We start from the raw sequence: 20535 nt of genomic DNA on the forward strand, positions 1-20535 counted from the left end.
GTAAATTTTATAACGAATTCGACGAGGAAACCCATTCTAACATTAACAATTATTTCCCAAAGTTTTGATCAAAAATCTATGCTCAAGTAGTTTTTTTCGTCATTTTAGCCATAAAATATATAACTTACTTACTTTTCACAGCTGTATTAAATTTTCAGGCCAAACAGTTCGGTTAAGATGTTTATTTTAGGGGAACAGATTAAATTGCACTTGCTAATACAATTATTGACTTTTAAATTACATTTAATAACAATTTTCCGGGGGAGGGGGATTTAAAACTATTTACAAACATAGGGGGCCACATGATCGCTTTACCATTGCGGGTGATTTACATATTTTGCCTCTAGTGTCTAGACTAACAACAAAACCTGCTGCCCGCCAAAGTTTCGCCGCGTTCAAATCGCCAAGAATCTTAAAATTTCAATTAGCTTAAAAAAATCACATTTGATGTATCTGTATCTGGTTCTACAACTCCAACTGAATTCCGTCGGCCAACTACGCGCTACGTGTAAAGTAACAGCAAGGATGCGGTGTCCTTCGCGATCGGAGCCTGCCACTCTAACGCTAATAAATTCGTCTCTATCCCAAGGATCGCCGCAGTGCCCTCCTAATGTTCCGAGCTGAAGTACGAGTTCTGCATGAGATACAGCTTGTCGATGGGGTTGATCAGGCTGTTGTTCAGGTTGGCCAGCATGTCGTGGGGATTCGAGTGGGACTGGGAGTGCGAGTGGGAGTGCGAGTGCGAGTGCTGGTTGCCCGAGGAGCTGGTCGACTGCAGCTCCAGGTTGTTCAGCGACAGCGAGTCCGCATCATCGTCCAGCTGGTCGAAGTTGCTCCCATCCAGCGAGAGATCCGAGCTGCAGAAGCTGTCGTTCGAGTTGGCCGGATAGTCTGTAAAGTGATAATCAATTAGTACTTAGACTTGAAACATATAGAACTAGACTAAATGCAAGCCACATTCAACCACTTTTCGATTTAAAGAATCAAACTTGGAATTAAATGGAATAATTCCATAATTATTAGTTAATTACAAACGGCAATCATTTCAGCATGTATTCTATTTTCAAAAACAAAAGTTTTAATTTCCCCCTGTTTTTTACTTTTAAAATTCATGTTTTCTTATTTCCAATACTCTGTTTTTGTACTTTTATATGAACGCTGCTTTGTTGTCTATTTTTCAGTTTTGTTATTTTCCTTTCTTTTTTTACTAGCAATCATATTTTAAGTTGCTTTATAAATGATATAATTAAACATTATTTGTGGCCATGTACGATCTAGAAAAGTCACTAAGATAGGTTTTAGCTTACCATCCGGTGAGAAGGGCAAGTTGGGATTCAGTGGCTGGCTGGCGAAGGTGCTGTCCAATCCGCCCAGATATCCCGAGCTGTCTCCGCCCAATTCCTGCTTGACGCCCTTCTCGTCCTTCTCGTTGGTGTCCTTGTCATCGGTTGCGCTCGAGTTGCCCGTGCCACGCCCACTGCCCGATCCGCCGCCGGAGCCGCCATTCTGCTTGGCCTTGCGCTGGATCTTCTTCATCTTGGCGCGCTGATTCTGGAACCACACCTGCACCACACGCACCGACAGTCCGGTGTCCTTGGCCAGGGCCTCGCGAACCTTGCGACACGGCTTGGGCGACTGGTCGAAGGAGGCCTTGAACTGTTTGCGCTGCTGCGAGGTGAGGATGGTGCGAGGACGCTTCGGACCCCGCCGCCCGTCCCGCGGCCTCAGCAGATCCTCCTCATCCAGGCCCACGAAGCCACAGTGCTGGGCAGCGGCAGCGGCCAGGAACATCTCCTTCTCGAGGTCGTGGCGATAGCAGAAGAGCTGGCCATCTCGCAGCAGGAACTGCTCGCCCTTCTGCAGCGGCAGTCGGCAGGCGTAGCACACGAAGCAGGGCAGGTGGAAGACGAAGTTCGGGATGGGACGCATCACCAGCTCCTGCGGCAGGATCGCGTGGCAGCAGGAGGCGCACTTCACCCCGAACAGCCGGTCGTAATCCATCTTGCAGTAGAGCTTCGAGTTGCGCACGTAGCAGGTGTGGTGCAGCTGCATGCCGCAGTAGCAGCAGGCCAGGCACTGCTCGTGCCAGTTGGCCTCGCCCACGTTCATCAGGAAGCGGTCGTGGATCTTCTGGCCACAGCCCTCGCACAGCTCGAAGTTCTTCTCGCACTTGATGTGGCCCACTTCTGGGGAGGAAAGAAGAGGAGGGGGAAAGTGGCGTTAGTAAGGCACTGAATCGATTCCAGGAAGCTTATGCAGTGGGAGGAAAATTTTGGGCTAAGCACCCTCTTAAGTAGTTAATTTGTAATCCTTATTTGAAATAATGCAATCTCATAAGAAAAATAAATATAAGAAAAATAAATATAAGAAAAATAAATATAGACAGTATCAAAATTATGTTAAATTCTGTTTAATTGTTTATCTGGTTATCACAGTAGTTTTAGATAATTTTTCTCATAATATGATAAAACCAGCTTTTCAACTGTGAATGTACTTAACAATTTAAGAAAGTAAGGCGAAAATAAGGAAATAATATATGATAAATGCGGTGAAACATGCTATTAAACTGCATTTTGTAGGACATTTCAGGCGCTTTCGTCGTAACATGAAATCGAGCATATAATGGAAAACGAACAGAGACCTAATGATAAGCTAAGCTATAGTGAACTGAAAACTAGCCTTATAAATCAAATTATATACAATTAAAGTTTAATTTTGCAACCACAAAACATAAGTAATCATAAATGAGTAAGAAATGAAATAATACAAAATTAAACTAAGTGACTGTATTTATGGTTATCTCAGAAATGATTTATTCACTCCAGGCTTTAAAGGAATATTTCGTTGTAAAAGTATCAGACCACATTTCGAAGCTCAATTTCTAACTTAACAAATTTGTTTTCCAAAGTGTAGCGTTCGTTTGTTCGTTATTTCCCTATCCCCCAGTGATGGGCGTACGTGGCGTATACGTGCTGGCGGCACATGTCGCTCCGAAATTATCATGACATGTGCTGCGAATGGCGCAAGGACCGCGCTGACAATCGAATCGTGTGAAAATGCTTCAACGTCTCTCTCTTGTTTTTCCGTTCGCTGTTTGCCACTTCAGGGAAAAACCGAAAGAAAGAAAGAAGCTCTTCAAGGAAAAAATTATCTGTCGCCGGGCTGCAACAGCTTGTATTGAAAGCTTGTTGATGCGTAATTGAAACGTAAAGTTTTCTGTATTTGTTTTTGTTATCATCGAACAGCATCGCCTCGATTATCTGTCTATAGGTATATACATCCCACTGACAATGGCTCAATTGACTTTGCATACCCTGCCAAATTTAATCTGATATTTAACTCCCAAACGGAGACCCTTAAAAACTGGTAATCTCCTATTAAGGAGGTTCTGGATTTCAGCTCCCCTTTCCCCAAAGTAGAACACCCCCAATCCTCCGCTCTTGAAACTGTAAACCAGTCATAAAAAGTAGTACCCGAAAACACAACAAAAGCTGCCTGCAGTAAACATAAAAAATATATGACGACCGCCACGAAAAATGTATGGAAGCATTTGAAAAATGAGCAGCGAGTTGGGGAGAAGTGGAAAAACAGAAGTTGGGGGAAAAGCGAGGAAAAACTGGGGACTGGGAATGGGAGTGTTATATTATATGGCTGTGGCTCAGTGGCAGAAAAATGTGCATGATTTATGGTTGGCACAATGGCGTCCCCACACACACACACACACAGTGGCTATATCTATGCAGATGTGCGTGTGTGGGTTCTATATAGTCGGGGGGAAATAGGGACGAAAATCTCTCTATAGTGCTTTGTGTACTAAGCCAGTGCAGTGTCCTCGGGGTTTTTCTTCTTTGTTTTTTTGCACTCCTATCCCATTGTGCAGTATCCAATCGCATTGGCGATAAAGGTTTTTCCAGCTCAAAACAAAAAATCGACAATGATTCATTTGATTTTTCCAGAGCTTTGAGCATCGATATCGTGACGGGATTTCGTTTATGTAATCTAATCGAAATTTATGGCATTTTGCTGCAGTTTTATGAATGCTTTTCTACCTTCTCTTTTTCGTTTTTCGTTTTTGGTTTCTGTTTTTTGTTTTCTGTTTCAGTTATCAAAGGACGCTTCATTGACTGTGTGTTTTGGGGCTTTTGTAGTCTGGGTGGCTTTCCATTCAAGCCTTGGCGAAACTTGTCCGAAAATCAACAAACAACAAGCGCAAACAGTTGAAAACAAGTGCGGCACACTCATGTCAAATACATAGATTAAACAGCAGATAAATCCAAAATCAACTCGATGATAAAAGGAGTACAAAAAATATAACCAGCTAATAGACGACAGCGTCGAAAGTGTCCTCGTCGTTATCGGCGATAAAATGGGGCTTATCTGCCGACCGTCCCTCGATTGTCGCACTATATGGTGCATTTATTGACACATTGACAGGCAGGCGGAGGTCTATGGAGATAAATTGGGAGACAGCTCCGAACTTCTGGCATTAATTCGGCCGCTAACTGGAGTCCAGTCCACGTGTCACGCGGATTTTGGCAGCAGTTCGTCGATGACAGACAGCTCATAATGGGACAGCTTTAATTACGCCTGACGACTGGCTCTTTAAAACCCATAGGTTTTATCTACACAGAGCAAAATATGTTTAAAACTCACTTGGTTTAATTGTTTGCCTACAGAACAAGGCTTTTAAATTGTATTTGGCAAGCATAGAAAAGATTCGTGTCTTGCCTATTTGACTACTACTCAATCAATGATACCCCTTTATTGTGATAGTAATAGAAAGTCCTAATACAGTTTTAAAAATATAAAAAGAAATATCTCCTCAGCAAGATAAATAAATATAGCATATAGTAAAACACACGTTTGGTTTTCAAACTTTTGAAGATTTGAAAAACCCAATAGTAATAACTTTATGACTTATTTTATGACTTAAGACCAGAATCACCAAGGAATAAAAGTTATTTATCCCTTTTTTCCCTTTTTATGTAAGATTGTGTCTTGATCAATTATCTTGCCCAGTTGATGTAACAGAACCAATCGATTTTTATGATTGTTTTTTTAGGGAGCATTCTCATAAGTGGAACTAACTTTTTCCTGGCTTTCAGAAGAGGTTTTTACACCAGTGCACCTGGATGGCAACGTGAAAGTGACATAGAGCTATGCGTGTGGCATACTTCCGCCACACAAATGCACACCAATTCCACTGGGGAATATCCCTGCAGATGGGTGAAGTTGAAGCCACCGCAGAAGCCAGATATGTATGCTGATACGCTCGGTGGAATACCTGACACTGAGTGTGCTCATTTCCGTGGTCTGCCCTCCAATCCCCGCCCACATGAACCTCGCCCATTCGAAATTCCTCGACCTCGCCGAAGTGTGGGGCATTGATAGTAGTTTAGCTGTCGACGGGCAAGTGTTTGCCCAGGATAGTGGAGTTTGAGGTGGAAGCGGAAACTATTTGCTGCCATTTTGGCAATGCCAAATGGTAAATGGTAAATGGCAGAATGCAAGCATTAATAGAAATTTCATAGGCAAATCCAAAAGTTTGCCGGCAAAGGAGCAGCAGTTGTGGGCGGTTGACGATGGTGAGTGGTTGATGAGTGCCCCTAAAAAACCAAAAACACAATCCACTTAGCCTCGGACGAGGTCTGGTCTGCATATGCATCACACACATTGTTTGCACACTTTGCATTTCGGAGGGAAATTCGCAAAAGTTTTTCCAGCAACACTTTCGTTGCAGCTCAGCTGAAAAGTGTTGCCTATTTTGAGGCTGTCGTACGAGATGATGTGTGTGTGTGTGCCGCCTGCATGCCAATGCATGGGTGTGTGTGAGAGGGAGTGTGTGGGTGTGTATGTGGATGCGGATGTGGCATGCCTTAATAGCCTTTTATTGGTCGAGCCACGCCCTCTGGCAGGTTCATTGTCAAAATTATTTTGTGGTCAACTTGCGTTCATACTTTTGGAAATACTTTCGGCCATACTTCCCGCACATTCCACCCCACCAAACTATCCCCAACATGTGTGTGTGTGTGTTGCAACGTCACAAATTCATAATTCATTGGCCGCCTCTGTCAATTCACGTTTATGTCTGCATTCCCAATTTCTATTTACCTGTTTTTATTTGCCTGGCTTCCAAAAAGCCCGAAACAAATTGAAATCAATGCCAGATTAAATAGAAAATATACCTCTGGCAAATTTAATAGGCTAAAAATTTCTCTGACTCTTTGAACACGCAGAAACATGAGTTTTAATTAAGTCCACAATCACACAAAGTTGTAAGTAAATATTGATATAATCAATATTTACAGAACTTTTTGTGCATTCATCAAAAACATTTTAGATGCCTTTTAACAGCGAAATAAATAAAGATAACATTTTTTATTGAAGTTCTTCTATTTTATTTTAAACTGCTTAAAATGGGTACTGTTTTTAAATTATGAAAGAAGGTAAATAAGTAAAATAAGTAGTAAACTTAAAAAAAACAAAAAGTTGTATAAGTAAAATAAAAAGTGACACAAATGTTTTTTAAATGTTTTGCTTTTTTAATATTATTATTAAACATAATAGACTTATTCAAAAAAGTTATCTTAACGTTGTTTTTGCATTTTGAAATGTAAAAATAAATAGCAATCAATTTATATTCTGGTGAAAAAAAGAAAAGATAAGTTACTAAATTGCTTTTTGCGTTTTTAAATAATACTTGCAATAAAAAACAATTCAATTTAAATAAATGTAATTTCTTAAAGGATTTGAAAAAAAGCAAAAAAATGCATAACATAAGAAAATGAATGATAAGATTACAAATTTATAAAAGGCAATAAATGTAAATTGAATTATAAGCAAACAACTTTGGAGTAAGAACGCGCAGTGTTAAAGTTGATTGCCAATTTAAAATCAAGAAAATATATATTTCCCCCGAAGGAGCATTCCTCGGGGCCCAAAAAGCCAAGGAAATCGCACGCAATCTGCCGGCATAGTCAGGTGTGGGCGGTCGTACACAATCTGGAGCCGGAGTCCGGCCAACTGGGACTCACTGGGACTCACTGGGCTCCGACCCGCAGGCCGGGCACACGCAACTATGCCAAAAACGAAAAGCGTGAAAACCCCAGAAACGGAACGAGCCGGTAAATGCCTCGACTGCCGGTGAAAAATACTTTTGGAACATACCTGTGCGTCCACTACAATCGGCAGACAATTTGGATGCTGCTGCTGCCGAGGCCGTTGCTGCAGCTCCTCCATTTGCTCCATTTCCTCCATTGCCATTTCCGTTTCCTGTTGCCGCGGGGGCCGATGTTGCTGTCGTCGCAGCAGCGGCAGCAGCAGCAGCAATCGCCGCAGCAACTGCTCCGCCTAATTGCGAGGTGGCTACTGAGTTCGCTGAGTTTGCCGATGGAGCAGCAGTAGCAGCAGAAGCAGCAGCAGCTGTTAATGTGTTGCAGGCGGAGTTGAGGTTGCTGCTGTTGCTGTTATTGTTGTTGCTGCTGCTGCTGCTGAGAGGGCTGTGTCCTGTGGGCGTGGGGCAGCTGTTAATTGGCGTGGTCGAGGCTGCGTGTTGCTGCTGGTGTTGCTGCTGATGTTGCTGGTGGAGGTGTTGCTGCTGCTGCTGTTGGCCCGTTAATGAAGCCGTTCCTGTGGGACTATTGTTGCCGGATATGCTCGTTGGCAGATTGTTGTTGCTGAGGTGCAGGGAGTTGCTGCCGTTGCCAGTCATGCTGCCGGGATTGGGATTGTCCAGGAAGCGTGCCCCGCCATGATTCTGTTGCAGCGAGTACAAGCTGCCACCGACTGGATTCAGATTCGTGGGCATTGGGTAAAACTCCAGCATCTTATACAAGTTCCCACCACACACACACTCTAATCAGTTTTGTTTTTGTTAGCTTTAAGTCTCCAAAGGCCACATGCAACACCACACAAAAACACGCGAAACACACACACGAAGTCGAGTCTTTGATTATTTTCACTACGCTTTATATACTGTTTGGTCTGTCGGTTTTATATTTTTCCGTTTCGGGAGCGAGGACAACCAGCCGCGTTCGCTGTCAGTTGGCGTGTGATCGAACAATCAGCGAAATCAAAGCATTTCACTTTGCCCATCCGAAAAATCCCAGCTGAAATGTACCCCCGCGCAATGCGCCTGCGCCTGTTTACAAAAGCAACGGAGCAACAACTGCCGATGTCCCCGCGGCAACAGCAATCGTCGTTGTTGCACGTGACGCCGGGGGTTGCCCCGGTGCAAGGGTTGCAGCAACCCCCTCTCCGCTCGCACTGCGCATGTCTCAAGTGATTATTAGCAGCGAGGGAAATTCAGACGGAGAGTAAGTCCCTCGCAAATCGGAGGCCACACCTCAGCATCGTTGCGATTGGCTGGCGATTTCCCCGGCGTCCATTTTGAGGCATTGCGCATGTGCGCAGGGGAAGTGAGTTTTTTTTTCATTTCCATCTTATATTCCCTGATGTCTTGGCTTTAATTCTACACCAAGTTGGCTTTTGGGCGGTCATAAGGGGGCGTGTTGCTGCTGGTTGTTGCTGCTGTTGCTGGCTGTTGCTGCTGCTGGGGCACAAAGACATACTTGCACTTGCACTCGCGGCAACTTTGGCGTGTTCGCCCGCTCGACGGCGACAATTTCCTCGAGTTGTTGTTGCTGCTGTTGGCGCTTTGAGTGGCACGACTGGACCAGAATGCCAACAACAACGCCCACAACAACACCAACACAAACAGCAGCAGCAGAGGCAGAAAAAAACAATGGCCTTGTCTTCTTTTGCGCTTTTTTGCACTTGCATTTTACTTTTTGTGGGTGCAAAAAGTTGGCGATAAACAAGCTTGGGAAGAGGGTGCTTCAAAAAATCTTGTGAAAGTATTTGAGTATGGTACTTTTAAAGGTTTTAAGCTTAAAATCTATATAAATGCTTTGCAATATCATTGATTTCCTTAACCACTTCTTTTGTGAGAAATTAAGCTTGTCAGAAATTAAAGCTTTACAAAAACTAGTTCAGATTATAGGTCAGTTTTAGTATATATTTTGGCTATGATTACATAAAATTCTTATCTCCTGGCTTTAAAAGAATAACTAAGCGATTATAAATTTGTATATCATTTACTGCAACTGTTCTAAAAAAAACAGTTTTTTAGTTATAATTTATTAAATGATAAAATAATCTATTAGACGTTTAAACTGCCAAAGTAGTTTATTAAATCTCTTTATTATTGGAATCTAAGAACGGCAAATAAATATATTTAAATAACAACATTCTTACACCTATAACAATATATAGTATGTTTATATAGTTTCCAATTTTGAATAGGTTTGAATTATTATTTGCTTAAGGCCATCTAGTTTATCTTAAAAGAATAATATTATAATTTTACTATTTAGATTTATGTAACAGTTTTTTTTGATGAAAGCAAATTATTTTAATTTAAATGTTCACATTTCGTAACTTCTCTACGGACTTCTTTAGTGGTTCCTTGGAGGCAGTAATAATGTCACCCTGTATGAGCATTAAAAGCCAACCGACAACTGACAGCCAACCGGGCCGAAACCCCATTTCCGCCGCCCCAAAAAGGCCAAAGCCAACTATCCGCCCACGCAAATACGCACACACACTGGCACACACACACACAAAGAAGGGAAGAAAGTCGAGAGGCGAGGAGAAAGGGGAAGGGAGAAAGGCGGAAGCTGGAAAGACAAACCAAACATGGTGCTGTGCATAAAAGTTTGATGCTACTTCTGGAGTCGAAGCTGGATTTCTTTTTCCTTTTGCCCCCTCCTGGTAACTTCATGTTGGTCCTCGGCTTAAGACTAGGCTTTGGCTCAGCGGGCTGCCAGCCGTGGAAGTTCTGGCCCAAAAAGAGTCGCCCATCTTCGGTCGCCACGTTGGATATGTTTTCGCTGGCTTAGGATACCTGCGATACCCAGTTGGCCAAGTGGGAGAATTTCAGCAAACTTGTTGGCATCGAGCGGCACTTGTACAAGGAATTGGCGTGGCCTCCTCTTTTTCGCCTTGTTTTTCTGCTGCTCCGGTTCACTTCACCTCTCCGGATTGTTGTTGCCGCCAGTTTGTGCAACTTTGAAAACTTTATTTACCGATTTCGACTGGCACAAAGGCAATGTGCGCACTTGCTGTGGAATTATAACAAAGCAGCGAAAAAGTATCTGCTGCACGAATTTTCCTCAATCTGCCTGCACCAACCTGAAGGGAATGTTTTCCGTTTCGTATCCACAAAACAAAGTCGACGCCAAGTGTGCCCAGAATTTAAAGCAATTATTAGAAGTTTAGGAAAGCAATTTCCGTGATCTGAATCTAAATTGGTGCCATTGTCGACTCTGCAAAAAACAAGATAAATATACAGAAACTTAACGGAACATCAAAAGAAATATGCCAGCCATATTTAAACTACAAATAATTGATATTCCAATGATAGTTAACCATCTATAGTTTTCGATTTGCTGCATTGCAGTAAAGAACAAATTTTCAGACTACATTTCGAAAGGTTTAAAAAACTTATCCAAAAACTATAAATTTTTTTGTGGAAAGACTAGTTTTAAAATGGAAAAATGGGAAAAGTGTTCTTAAGAATTTATCTATGTTTGAAATTAATATCATTGCCTTGGAAATAAAAAACAATTATTTTTCGGTTATGTTGTTAATTTGTTACTTTATTGGTAAGTAAATAATCAATATCTGAATATATGTGTACTTTATTCTATTAAATTACTCAGCGGCAGGAAGGAAAAATTGGGTTAATAATTTCCTATCATAAACGAAATGCCAAAGAGCGAAACCCTATCCAGTGATATCCAAATAAAACATTTACGACTATTTCACGGCTGTCGCTCAACTTTTCCGTGCAAAGTCCACTGGCTTTATGACGGCAATCGAGTAAAATTCGGAGGCGTGTGCATAATTAATCCTTGGCTGTAAAACCCATTGGTCGGGGGATCAGGGAGATAACGTTAATGGAAAGTGTCATCTCATCGCTAGTATCCTGGCCACTGCTGTGGCGAAATTATGGTTTAGTGGCCCCCATAAAGATAGATAGTAGTTGGCTCATCATTCTTTTTTTTAGCCCATATCTGCAAGATAGCAACAGTGAAACGCAGCAAAGCGAAAATTCAATTAACCTTGACAACATGCAAAACCCAAAACCCATCCACTAATCGGCATAATGATGACAACATCATACACTCGATAGACAAAACCGAGAGCGGTAATAAAATCAAATCGACAATGGCAAAAAGTGGAAATTGTCATAAAACTCGTTGGCGAACAGGAAACACAAGGGGAAAATAGTACTAGGGCACTGGAAACAAATTTAATAAAACATTGAAATGGAGAGAGAAAAAAAGAAAACAAATGGCAAAGGGTAGTGATAGGGGTTTTTTGGGTTTGGCTTGGGTTGGCATTCAGATTCTGATTCGGGTTTGGGTTCAATGCATCCATTGTGTCTGTCCTGCACTCCCCTCCCCTCCCCTTCGCCCTTTTATCAATGGACAACGACTGAGTAATATTGAATAACCACAATAACAGCAACAAGAACAACATCGAGGAGAGCACGCTCGGCAGCCTCAGGATAAATAGTTTTTCTATGGCCCTTCAATTACCATTTGAGCATGATAAGCGCTAAAGAGGCACGAAGGGCGGCCAACACACAGACTTTGGCATTGGAAAGTGGTAAGTGGTAAGCGGTAAGTGGTAAGTGGTAAGTGGCCGTGGCGGTAAGAAAGAAACCCAGTCGAAGGAACCGCACAAGACTCCTTGATGGGAAATCTGCCTCGGGACCTCGGGGCAGGACCACCATCCTGCTGCAGGGATAGGGGTCATTAGATGGAAACATTTACTCTAACGCAACAGCTCAAGTCGACTATTCCATTGGCGGCCAGTCAAGGAGAAATTGCCCAGATGGAGCGGGTGGTGTCATTGTTTGTTTTGGCAATAGTCGGCAGTAAAGGCTCAGTAGGAGCAGCAGGACCAGAAGGACTCTATATAGACTCGTAGGCACCCAGCCACAAGAAGGACACCGCTGCAGCTGCCGAAGGGACACTGGGAAAACTCCGAAAACTGTCAACACTACACGCGCCTCCTACACAAAGGAAAAATATCACAATAAATGTTTTTTTAAAAGGTTTCCTACACAGTATTTTCCAAATGTTTCCAATTTTATAAATTCAGTTCTAAGGCTGATTATAAATGTCAATTTTAATGAATAAAACTTCAATAGCAAAATATAAATATATTGAAAACCGAATCAGGATAAAATTTGTGAAAGTTGAATCAAAACAAGAAAGGAAAGCTAACTTCGGGCGGAGCCGAAGTTTAAATACCCTTGCAGAATATTCTGCAAATTATATTCTCCAAAATTATTCATATGATGCATTCTTAATACTCATAAAAAATCCCACTTTTCTAACTTTACAAAAACCAAAGTTATGGCATTTCCGATCAATCAGTTATATGACAGCTATAGAATATAGTCGGCCGATCCTTATGAAATTTGGTACGTCGGATTGATTGGCCAAATATAAAACCCATAGAAAGTCCCAACTTCCTAACTTAACAAACAGCAGAGTTATGGCATTTCCGATCAATCAGTTATATGGCAGCTATAGGATATAGTCGGCCGATCCTTATGAAATTTGGTACGTCGGATTGATTGGCCAAATATAAAACCCATAGAAAGTCCCAACTTCCTAACTTAACAAACAGCAGAGTTATGGCATTTCCGATCAATCAGTTATATGGCAGCTATAGGATATAGTCGGCCGATCCTTATGAAATTTGGTACGTCGTATTGATTGGCCAAATATAAAACCCATAGAAAGTCCCAACTTCCTAACTTAACAAACAGCAGAGTTATGGCATTTCCGATCAATCAGTTATATGGCAGCTATAGGATATAGTCGGCCGATCCCGGCCGTTCCGACTTATATACTGCGTGCAAAGGAAAGAAGGGTGTGTGCAAAGTTTGAATTCCATATCTTTAAAACTGAGAGACTAGTTCGCGTAGAAACAGACAGACGGACAGACAGACGGACAGACGGACAGACGGACAGACGGACAGACGGACAGACGGACAGACGGACAGACGGACAGACGGACATGGCTATATCAACTCAGGAGGTGATCCTGATCAAGAATATATATACTTTATAGGGTCGGAGATGTCTCCTTCACTGCGTTGCACACTTTTGACCAAAATTATAATACCCTCTGCAAGGGTATAAAAATTACTTGTTCAAATACACTTTTAAAAAACAATAAAATAATACAGTAATTTTTTAAGAAGATTACTAGTGAGGACAAAGTGATAAGGAATAATATTGTAAATACAAAAACAACATAAAAATACATCGCAAAGTTTATTTCACTATATAAGTAAAAAACGCTTTTTTCTTCTTATTGAAGTAATGATCTATTATTTTCAAATCAAAGTATTTATTAGAAAATAACAATTACATTTTATATTAAATACGATATTAAATGGGTACTAAAACAATCGATCTAATTTTATTTTAAATCTTCTGATGCACTGTATTTAGTTTTTAGAGTGTACTTTCTCGGTTTCTCCCCCCACCAAATATGAAGTGTGTAAACAATGGGCATGAGATATGCTGCACTGCACCCGCGATGAGAAATGAGTCCGGAGAGGGGAAGGAGTGCAGAGAGGGAGAAGAGAGGGCACGCAGCAGGATCGACCCTGAAGTGGGCTAATTTGACGGTGCCCCGCGTGGCAAATGCAACCCCAACAATGGGTTGTCTAGTGTCCAGGCCGAAAGAAAAGTGTTAAAGGATTTATGCGCGTAATTTTGCAGATGTTTAGATTTCGCTCTCTACTTGATGCAGCTCAAATACACTGAGGGAAATTACTATAAAATATACTTGCTATTATTCAAATGTAAGTAGAAGTGATTATTATCTTATTTATTATTTTTTTAAAAATACATAGCCATCAATAGCATTAGCAGCTTAAAAACATTCATATTAATTTAATACTTAATAGTCTAAAGCCCATACTCCTTCGTTTAATTTTAAAATTATAAATAAACCATTTGAGCTTGTCAATCTAATTCGAACCTTATCTCCCCATTTAAACTGAAATATGTTTATCAAAGTAAATAACACACGTTTAACAAATGTAAGCCCAGTCTTGTTATACCTTGAATATGTTATATATCGTCAGAATATGTAGCGTTTATTAAAATATTCAAAGATTATATCTTCTATGTTGCCTTTTTATATATTATGTATATTTTTTCTCCCAGTGCAGCTCAGTCCAATAATTTTGTGCCTTCTGTGCCGATCTGTGTCAACAGCCTCCGTCCGTGTCCATCTCCATCCTCTAACCTCCGGCTCCCAGTCGAGTTCGGGTTCCAGTGGCAGGCAGGCTCTGACAGACATGTTGTCTCGCCTCACTCATAACCAGGACATGAAGGACATGAAGGACATGCAGGACCTGAAGGACACGCAGGACTGCGATTTTCCAGCCGGGAGTTAGTCCAAGAACGGACCTGAGCCGAATAAGTCGAGACTCGAGTGGAGGCTGGCAATGTGAAGTGGCGCAGCATGTGCTCAATTAAGTTTTGAATATCGTCTGTCTTTCCAAGTAATATTCCCTGTTTGTTCAATGTCAATTTTAGTGCTGTTTGTTATTGCCCCACATCCCGGACCTCTTAAATCCAAATCCTCGGGCGAATGGAATGCCCATCACGATGACTCCCACTGATTCTCTGTTTATTATTGGCTGTTTTGTGGTTTATTTGTCTTTTGCTTTTGGTCTCAGGCTTTGTTTATAATCTGGCATTAAACGAGTCCAGAGCCCTGCACTTTTGGCTGTGGGAAGAATGAGTCAAATGGCAATCTCATTCGATCTGCATTTGTGCATTCTATCGCAAAAACAAACAGTTGTCAGATTGTGTGAAATTTTTGCATTCTGTAAAATCCAATCTGTGGCCAATGAGTGAGGGAATCTGGGGGAATCCCTGATACCTCTACTTTTTCCCAAATATTTAAGCGCCTGCAGGTCATCGTCCTGCCCCGTTGCCAACTCACCAAACCTTTCTGTCAAAATGAAAATGATACTTTGAAGTTTTGGGCAACGACAAACGACAAACGCCAAAGACAAATACAAATATTGGCAATACGCTAAAGCCAAAATCAAATAGAAACCCCCCGAATGTTGGCCAAACCGAAACCAATATTCATTTGGCGTGCGCTGGACCGGCAATAAATTGCTCAGCTGCCAGTGACTGGCTACGCCGGAGATTTGCAGATCTGGAGGCTTGGGGGCGGCCAAAGGTCAGGGGGCGGGGCACTGGGTGGCATGGGGGGTGGGGTTTTGTGGCAGGGCCAGTGCGCGTTCATACGCGTGTTTAGAGCCGCCCAGCATAAGCCATAAAACTTATATTTCCAAATGGCCAGCGTCAAAAGCAGTCAGGCACTGTGATTCACAATTTTAAACATTTTCGGGAAATAAAAAAAAATCAATTAAATTAAGTGATTAATAATTTTTACAGACAATAAATGTATTATGTTTATGAACTTAAGTCAGAGCACATGTGTTTCTTGAATAACAAGATTTTAACTACGGCACATTAATTTCTGGAATAATTACATTTATTTTGGATGTACATATGTTGTCATTCTAATTTTATGCACATTAGAAATTAAAGATTTAAATTACAATTATACATATCTATTTATAACTTAACATTCGTTGGCATACAATACATTTTAAGAGTTTTTTATGTATGTCAAACAATGATATATATAATGATGTAACATATATTGGCTAAATGTATTGGAGTAATGACCAGAAAGCACAAACATTTTTTTTTAATTAAAATTTTATTTCATTGTCTATTTCAAAAGCGATTTTCCATTTTTAAGTAATCACCTCGATTTTAACAGCATAAACATTTACTTATGTTCTAAAAATTATAAATAATGTTTGTAATATCCAGAGCACGGTGCCTCGCAGTATCGATGGGTCCGCAAATTGTTTGCGTGCTGCTTCTGCTTGACTATTTTTCATTTTGCTAGTCGCCGATCCAGCCGCGCTGCCCCTGCCCCAACCCCTCCCCTCCCCAAAAAACCGCCCTACCCCACAGCCATCCCCCACTTGGGTAGAATTTTCTTTTTGCTTGCCAGAACATTTTCCAATTTCATTTGCGTTGAGAACGCGGAATGTGAGCGCGAACGGGCTTTGGGCGCATTCATCATTGGCAGGGCGCCATCATCAGTTGCAGGCTTGGCATCATCGCCATCATCGTCACCATCACCATCTCCATCTCCCATTCCTCATCCCCCGACCCCCGACCCCCATTCCCCATCACCCAGCCAAAAAGCAGGAGCAGCATCATCATCATGGCCAGCCAGTTGGCCGTTTGAAAAAGCAACATTTCAGCCATATTTTTCTTGCTTTCAATTTGGCGTATCGCGCTTTGGCCATTTTTCATACGGGCGCTTTGATGCGTAACCCGACAAATGCCCCTCCCCCCCTCAGCCACCCACTTCACCTACCACTCTTTGGATCTCCATTTTTGCCTTCCCTTTGGCTGCGCTTTTTTTTTTTTTGCTCATCTCGTTTCTGGCCAAAACGCAAACGCATAAAACGCGTCCTTTGAGCGATTTGAAGTCAAGTGTAAAAAGCGTTTATGCCAAAAAGCGGAGCACAACGAATTGGGCTGGCAAAGTGTTTTAAGTTTAATTTGAAAAATATTTGAATTTTGCGCATTTCTTGGGTCAGTGGTCAGTCATTAGATTTTCCACCCGCAATTGGTGTGAATTCAGCTTATTAGCGGGAGAAGTTATCTGCGGATGGGTGGGAAAATCTACTCCGATACAATTCAGTCTTGGCAAATAGTTTCGGCATTAATGGCTCACACAATCGGGGCAAAGTAGGCAAACAGGACAGCCCTTTTAAAAGTTTCGCAGGCCAATCCTCCCCCAATAACTCCCCCTATTATGTCCTTCACTTTGGCAACTCCAATCAGCCGCACAATCTCTGATTGCGACTCGTTCTCAGCGCAAACGTTTCAATATTTACACAAATTGCCTTCGTACGGATACGGATCGCATCTGTGTCCGCCCAGCCGTTAACCGTACTTCATGGCCAATCTCCGATACTAAAAGTTGTCATTTCAATCTGTCCCCGAATGTGTGTGATTCGGCCCATGGGAACGATTCCGAGGTTTGTTTAGTGCGGAATCAATGAGGACGAAAAGGACGAGGCCAGGGGCTGGGCTCTGAAAACAATCGCTTTGACCCTGGGTGGCATGAGCTATTCCCCGATGAAAGATAGGACTTGGGCGCGGGAAAATGCAACTCATTTGAATTATAGGATTTAAACTGGATAATCCCATTTATAAATTCATTGTTGACCTAGCGGTTCAGAAGTTAAAACAAAACATATACTTTATTATTAACTGGCTGAAATACTTAAAGCTATGTAAAGGTTATTTGTTAATATGATTATTTATAACTTTCATTTAATCCCCAAAATGTAAATTTGTATTGTTATTCAAGTATATCAGAACAATTACTTAAGTTATTTGCCAAATTCCTAATAGTTCTTTAAATAATAATTTTAGTTTAAAATAGTAAACTTATTATTTAACATTTAAAAAAACATTTTTAAGATTTAAAAAATTTGTAACATATATTTTTTATATTTTTGATTACCCTTTCCACAACAATGAATGTAGTGAATACTTTTTATAAATCCTTTTCTCATACCCTTTAAAAGATCGAGTTTTATTGGTGAATTTGTATATCTTAAATATTCATTTTACAGTTGACTTTATATTTGTTTTCAGACTTTCTCCATTTCAAATTCAATCCTAGCTTGGCAACCAATCTTGGAACATTTGCAACTCCCTACCAAACCGTTTATAGAGCTAAAAATATGGCCAATGGCTAGCCGGCGTTTATAGGAGCCAAACCAGCTTGAGGTCAGCATAAAAATGCAGAAGCATAAAAATACTGACCAAGAGTGAATAAACAATAAAAAAAGGGACAAAATACCGAACCAACGACGTCACTTTCGGCAGTAGTTTTCTGTTGGCCATGTAGCACTTGTTGTGGTTGTCGGCGTTGTTTTTATTGTTTCCAGTGCAAAGAAAAGCAATGGCAAGAGCCAGAAAAAATACGAATACATGGCCAACACACACACAAATACACACACACAGGCTCCATCTCATACATATTCCGTATACGTAGCCCGTTCGTTTAACTGTTGTTTTTATGCGCTGCAGACAAATATTTGCTTTCCGACAATAGTCATAAATACCAAAAGCTACATGCTCGGCATACTTAGAAATACTCTAGCACACACGTTCACTACTGGCTAACACAGATACACACTCACACACACACACACATGAGCGCCTGGGGCGCAAATAGAAATCGAGGAAAGCAAATAGCGCACAGGATATGGTTTTTGGCAGCAGCACCAGGATAGTGGATAGTGGCAAAAGGAGCAGGGCAAAAAATGCGATGCCAGCGAAAAATGCTAGCGACTCGATCCTAGTCGAGTGCCAACGGGTGGGGGAAGGGGGTGTGTGTGTGTGTGTGGGGGGAGGTATCCAACAAAATGGCTGCGCAAAAAGCGGCAGCAGTCGCCAAAAATATTAGAAGGAAAAAAGTCCGCCGGCCAAAATGGCAGCAAAGCAATAGTGGCCACATACACACCCATACCATATCTACAGAAACAACACTGTAATGGTCGAAGGGACATGCCAAAAGGTTTAACAACCAACGGCAATATGAGAACGTTCAACTACAGTGGGTACTCTTGGTTGAGGAACCTTAACTCTACTCAACATTTTATTTGAACTTTCATAGTCTGCACTGATTTCTGAAGAGATGGTTTTTAATGAAGGGTGTGAAAGATATTTTGTTTAAGAAGTGTAAGTACTCTTGAAATAAATACTACTTAAATAAGAAATTAATATTAATAAAGCAATTTTTTGTCAGGTTATACAAGCGTATTCAGTTCGTAGAGAAAAATATTTAAAAGCGAGGCCCAAAATGTGACCTTTTTCAATGATCTTATCACGTGCAACGTTTCTTGGCAAAAAAGAGGGCTGCCAAATATAATAGTAATCTGGCACACTCGTGTTAGTAATGAAAGAAGCCGTAAAGTCAGCTAAATCATAATCAAATTCGAGACAAAACATTCAATAATCACATCATTAAATAATGTGGCTTGTGATCCAACAATTATCTTGAATGGATGCAGATTAATATTTACAAAATTCGAGACGCCAAACTTATTAAAAATAAGAGACATTTTCAGTTTCATTGTCTTAGTAGTGGGAAGTTTAACTAAGGTCAAATGAAAATTAACATCTTAAATTTATCTTTTTGTAGAGCAATATTTTTTTTTTGTAAAGGCTCTGATAATATGGCCTGCTTAAATATTTATGTCTATCTTTTCTACTGTTTATTTACTGTATGTAAACTCTCAGATTCGATTTTGGCCAACTTCAGTGGGCCGCAAAGTTTTGACCCGCGAATCGGAATCAAGAAATGGGAAATTGTGCAAGAGCAAAGGCAGAAAGCTTATCCATGTGAAAAATCTGTGCCGCGTGTCCGAGGCACGCGCTCCTTGTTTTGCCCCGTTGTTGCCTTTAACATATTACACCTTTCCATTCGTGGGCACCGTGGAATCGGGAAATCAGGGAGTCGAGGAATCGAGGACTCGGGAAGTGAAGAGGAGCGTCGAACTGGCTGGCTGGTCGGCGAACAAATAAACAAACATTGCTCACGTGCCTCGCCGGAGATTATCCGCGCATCGCAATCGCAATGGCAACAAACAAACTACCCGCGGCGGAGGATTTGGATGTGCATCGAAGTACCAAGCACCAAGTCCCAAGTTCCATTTCCCATTGTGAGAGGACCTGTTTGACTTGCGAAGACCACACACCCCGAGTCCCTCTTTCGTTTAAACTCCCCTTTTCCGCTTTTTACGATGCTAATCTCGGCGAAATGTTACAAAATGTTTAACAATTAAGTAGCGACACGCGCTGCCACGTTTCGAGTGTGTGTGCCCATGGGAGTTTTTTTATTTGCAGATATCTTTTACAGATATGGATACTCGGATATACAGATATACAGATACCCGCCACTCGATGCTCGATTGAGCGGAGGGCTGACGACTGATGATGTGACGACACTTGATGATGGGCTGATGTCGATGATGTCGATGCTGATCGCAACGATAAAAATGCAAAGAGCTAATCAAGAGTTCAAGTTGCGCGGGGCTAACATGTGTAGTCCTCGAGGTCCTTGAGCACAAGTGCCCTGTCATCGGGAATGTGGGAAAAGGAATTGTGAAGGGAACCGCGATATGAAAATACAAAACGGGCTCATGTATGCCTTGAATTTGAATCGCACTTAGGATATGTTAAGGATTTACAATGAAATAGAATTATTCATATATGGAAAATCCTTTTAGATATCTAGCTATGAAAATTAAGATATTAAGAGGAGATCAAGAATAAATCTTCGCAACATACACAAACAATTTTTGAAACA

At 41.3% G+C, this 20535-nt stretch overlaps 1 protein-coding gene across 2 annotated transcripts; it reads right to left on the reverse strand.

The window, feature by feature from the left end:
- Positions 1 to 185: 185 nt before the first annotated feature.
- Positions 186 to 8037, reverse strand: LOC108052269 (LIM homeobox transcription factor 1-alpha). Of its 2 annotated transcripts, none has more exons than XM_017134632.2 (3): positions 7168 to 8037; positions 1308 to 2183; positions 186 to 891 (listed from the first exon to the last, which is right to left on the reverse strand). In XM_017134632.2, the coding sequence occupies exons 1-3, from the start codon at positions 7823 to 7825 to the stop codon at positions 608 to 610; spliced, it is 1818 nt and encodes a 605-aa protein (XP_016990121.1). In that variant the 5' UTR covers positions 7826 to 8037; the 3' UTR covers positions 186 to 607. The 2 variants fall into 2 exon arrangements, with proteins under 2 accessions (XP_016990121.1, XP_016990119.1); XM_017134630.2 differs by having other exon boundaries at positions 1308 to 2186.
- Positions 8038 to 20535: the final 12498 nt, after the last annotated feature.

Source organism: Drosophila rhopaloa, unplaced genomic scaffold (genome assembly GCF_018152115.1).
Source record: "Drosophila rhopaloa isolate 14029-0021.01 unplaced genomic scaffold, ASM1815211v1 contig_163, whole genome shotgun sequence".
NCBI lineage: Eukaryota > Metazoa > Arthropoda > Insecta > Diptera > Drosophilidae > Drosophila > Drosophila rhopaloa.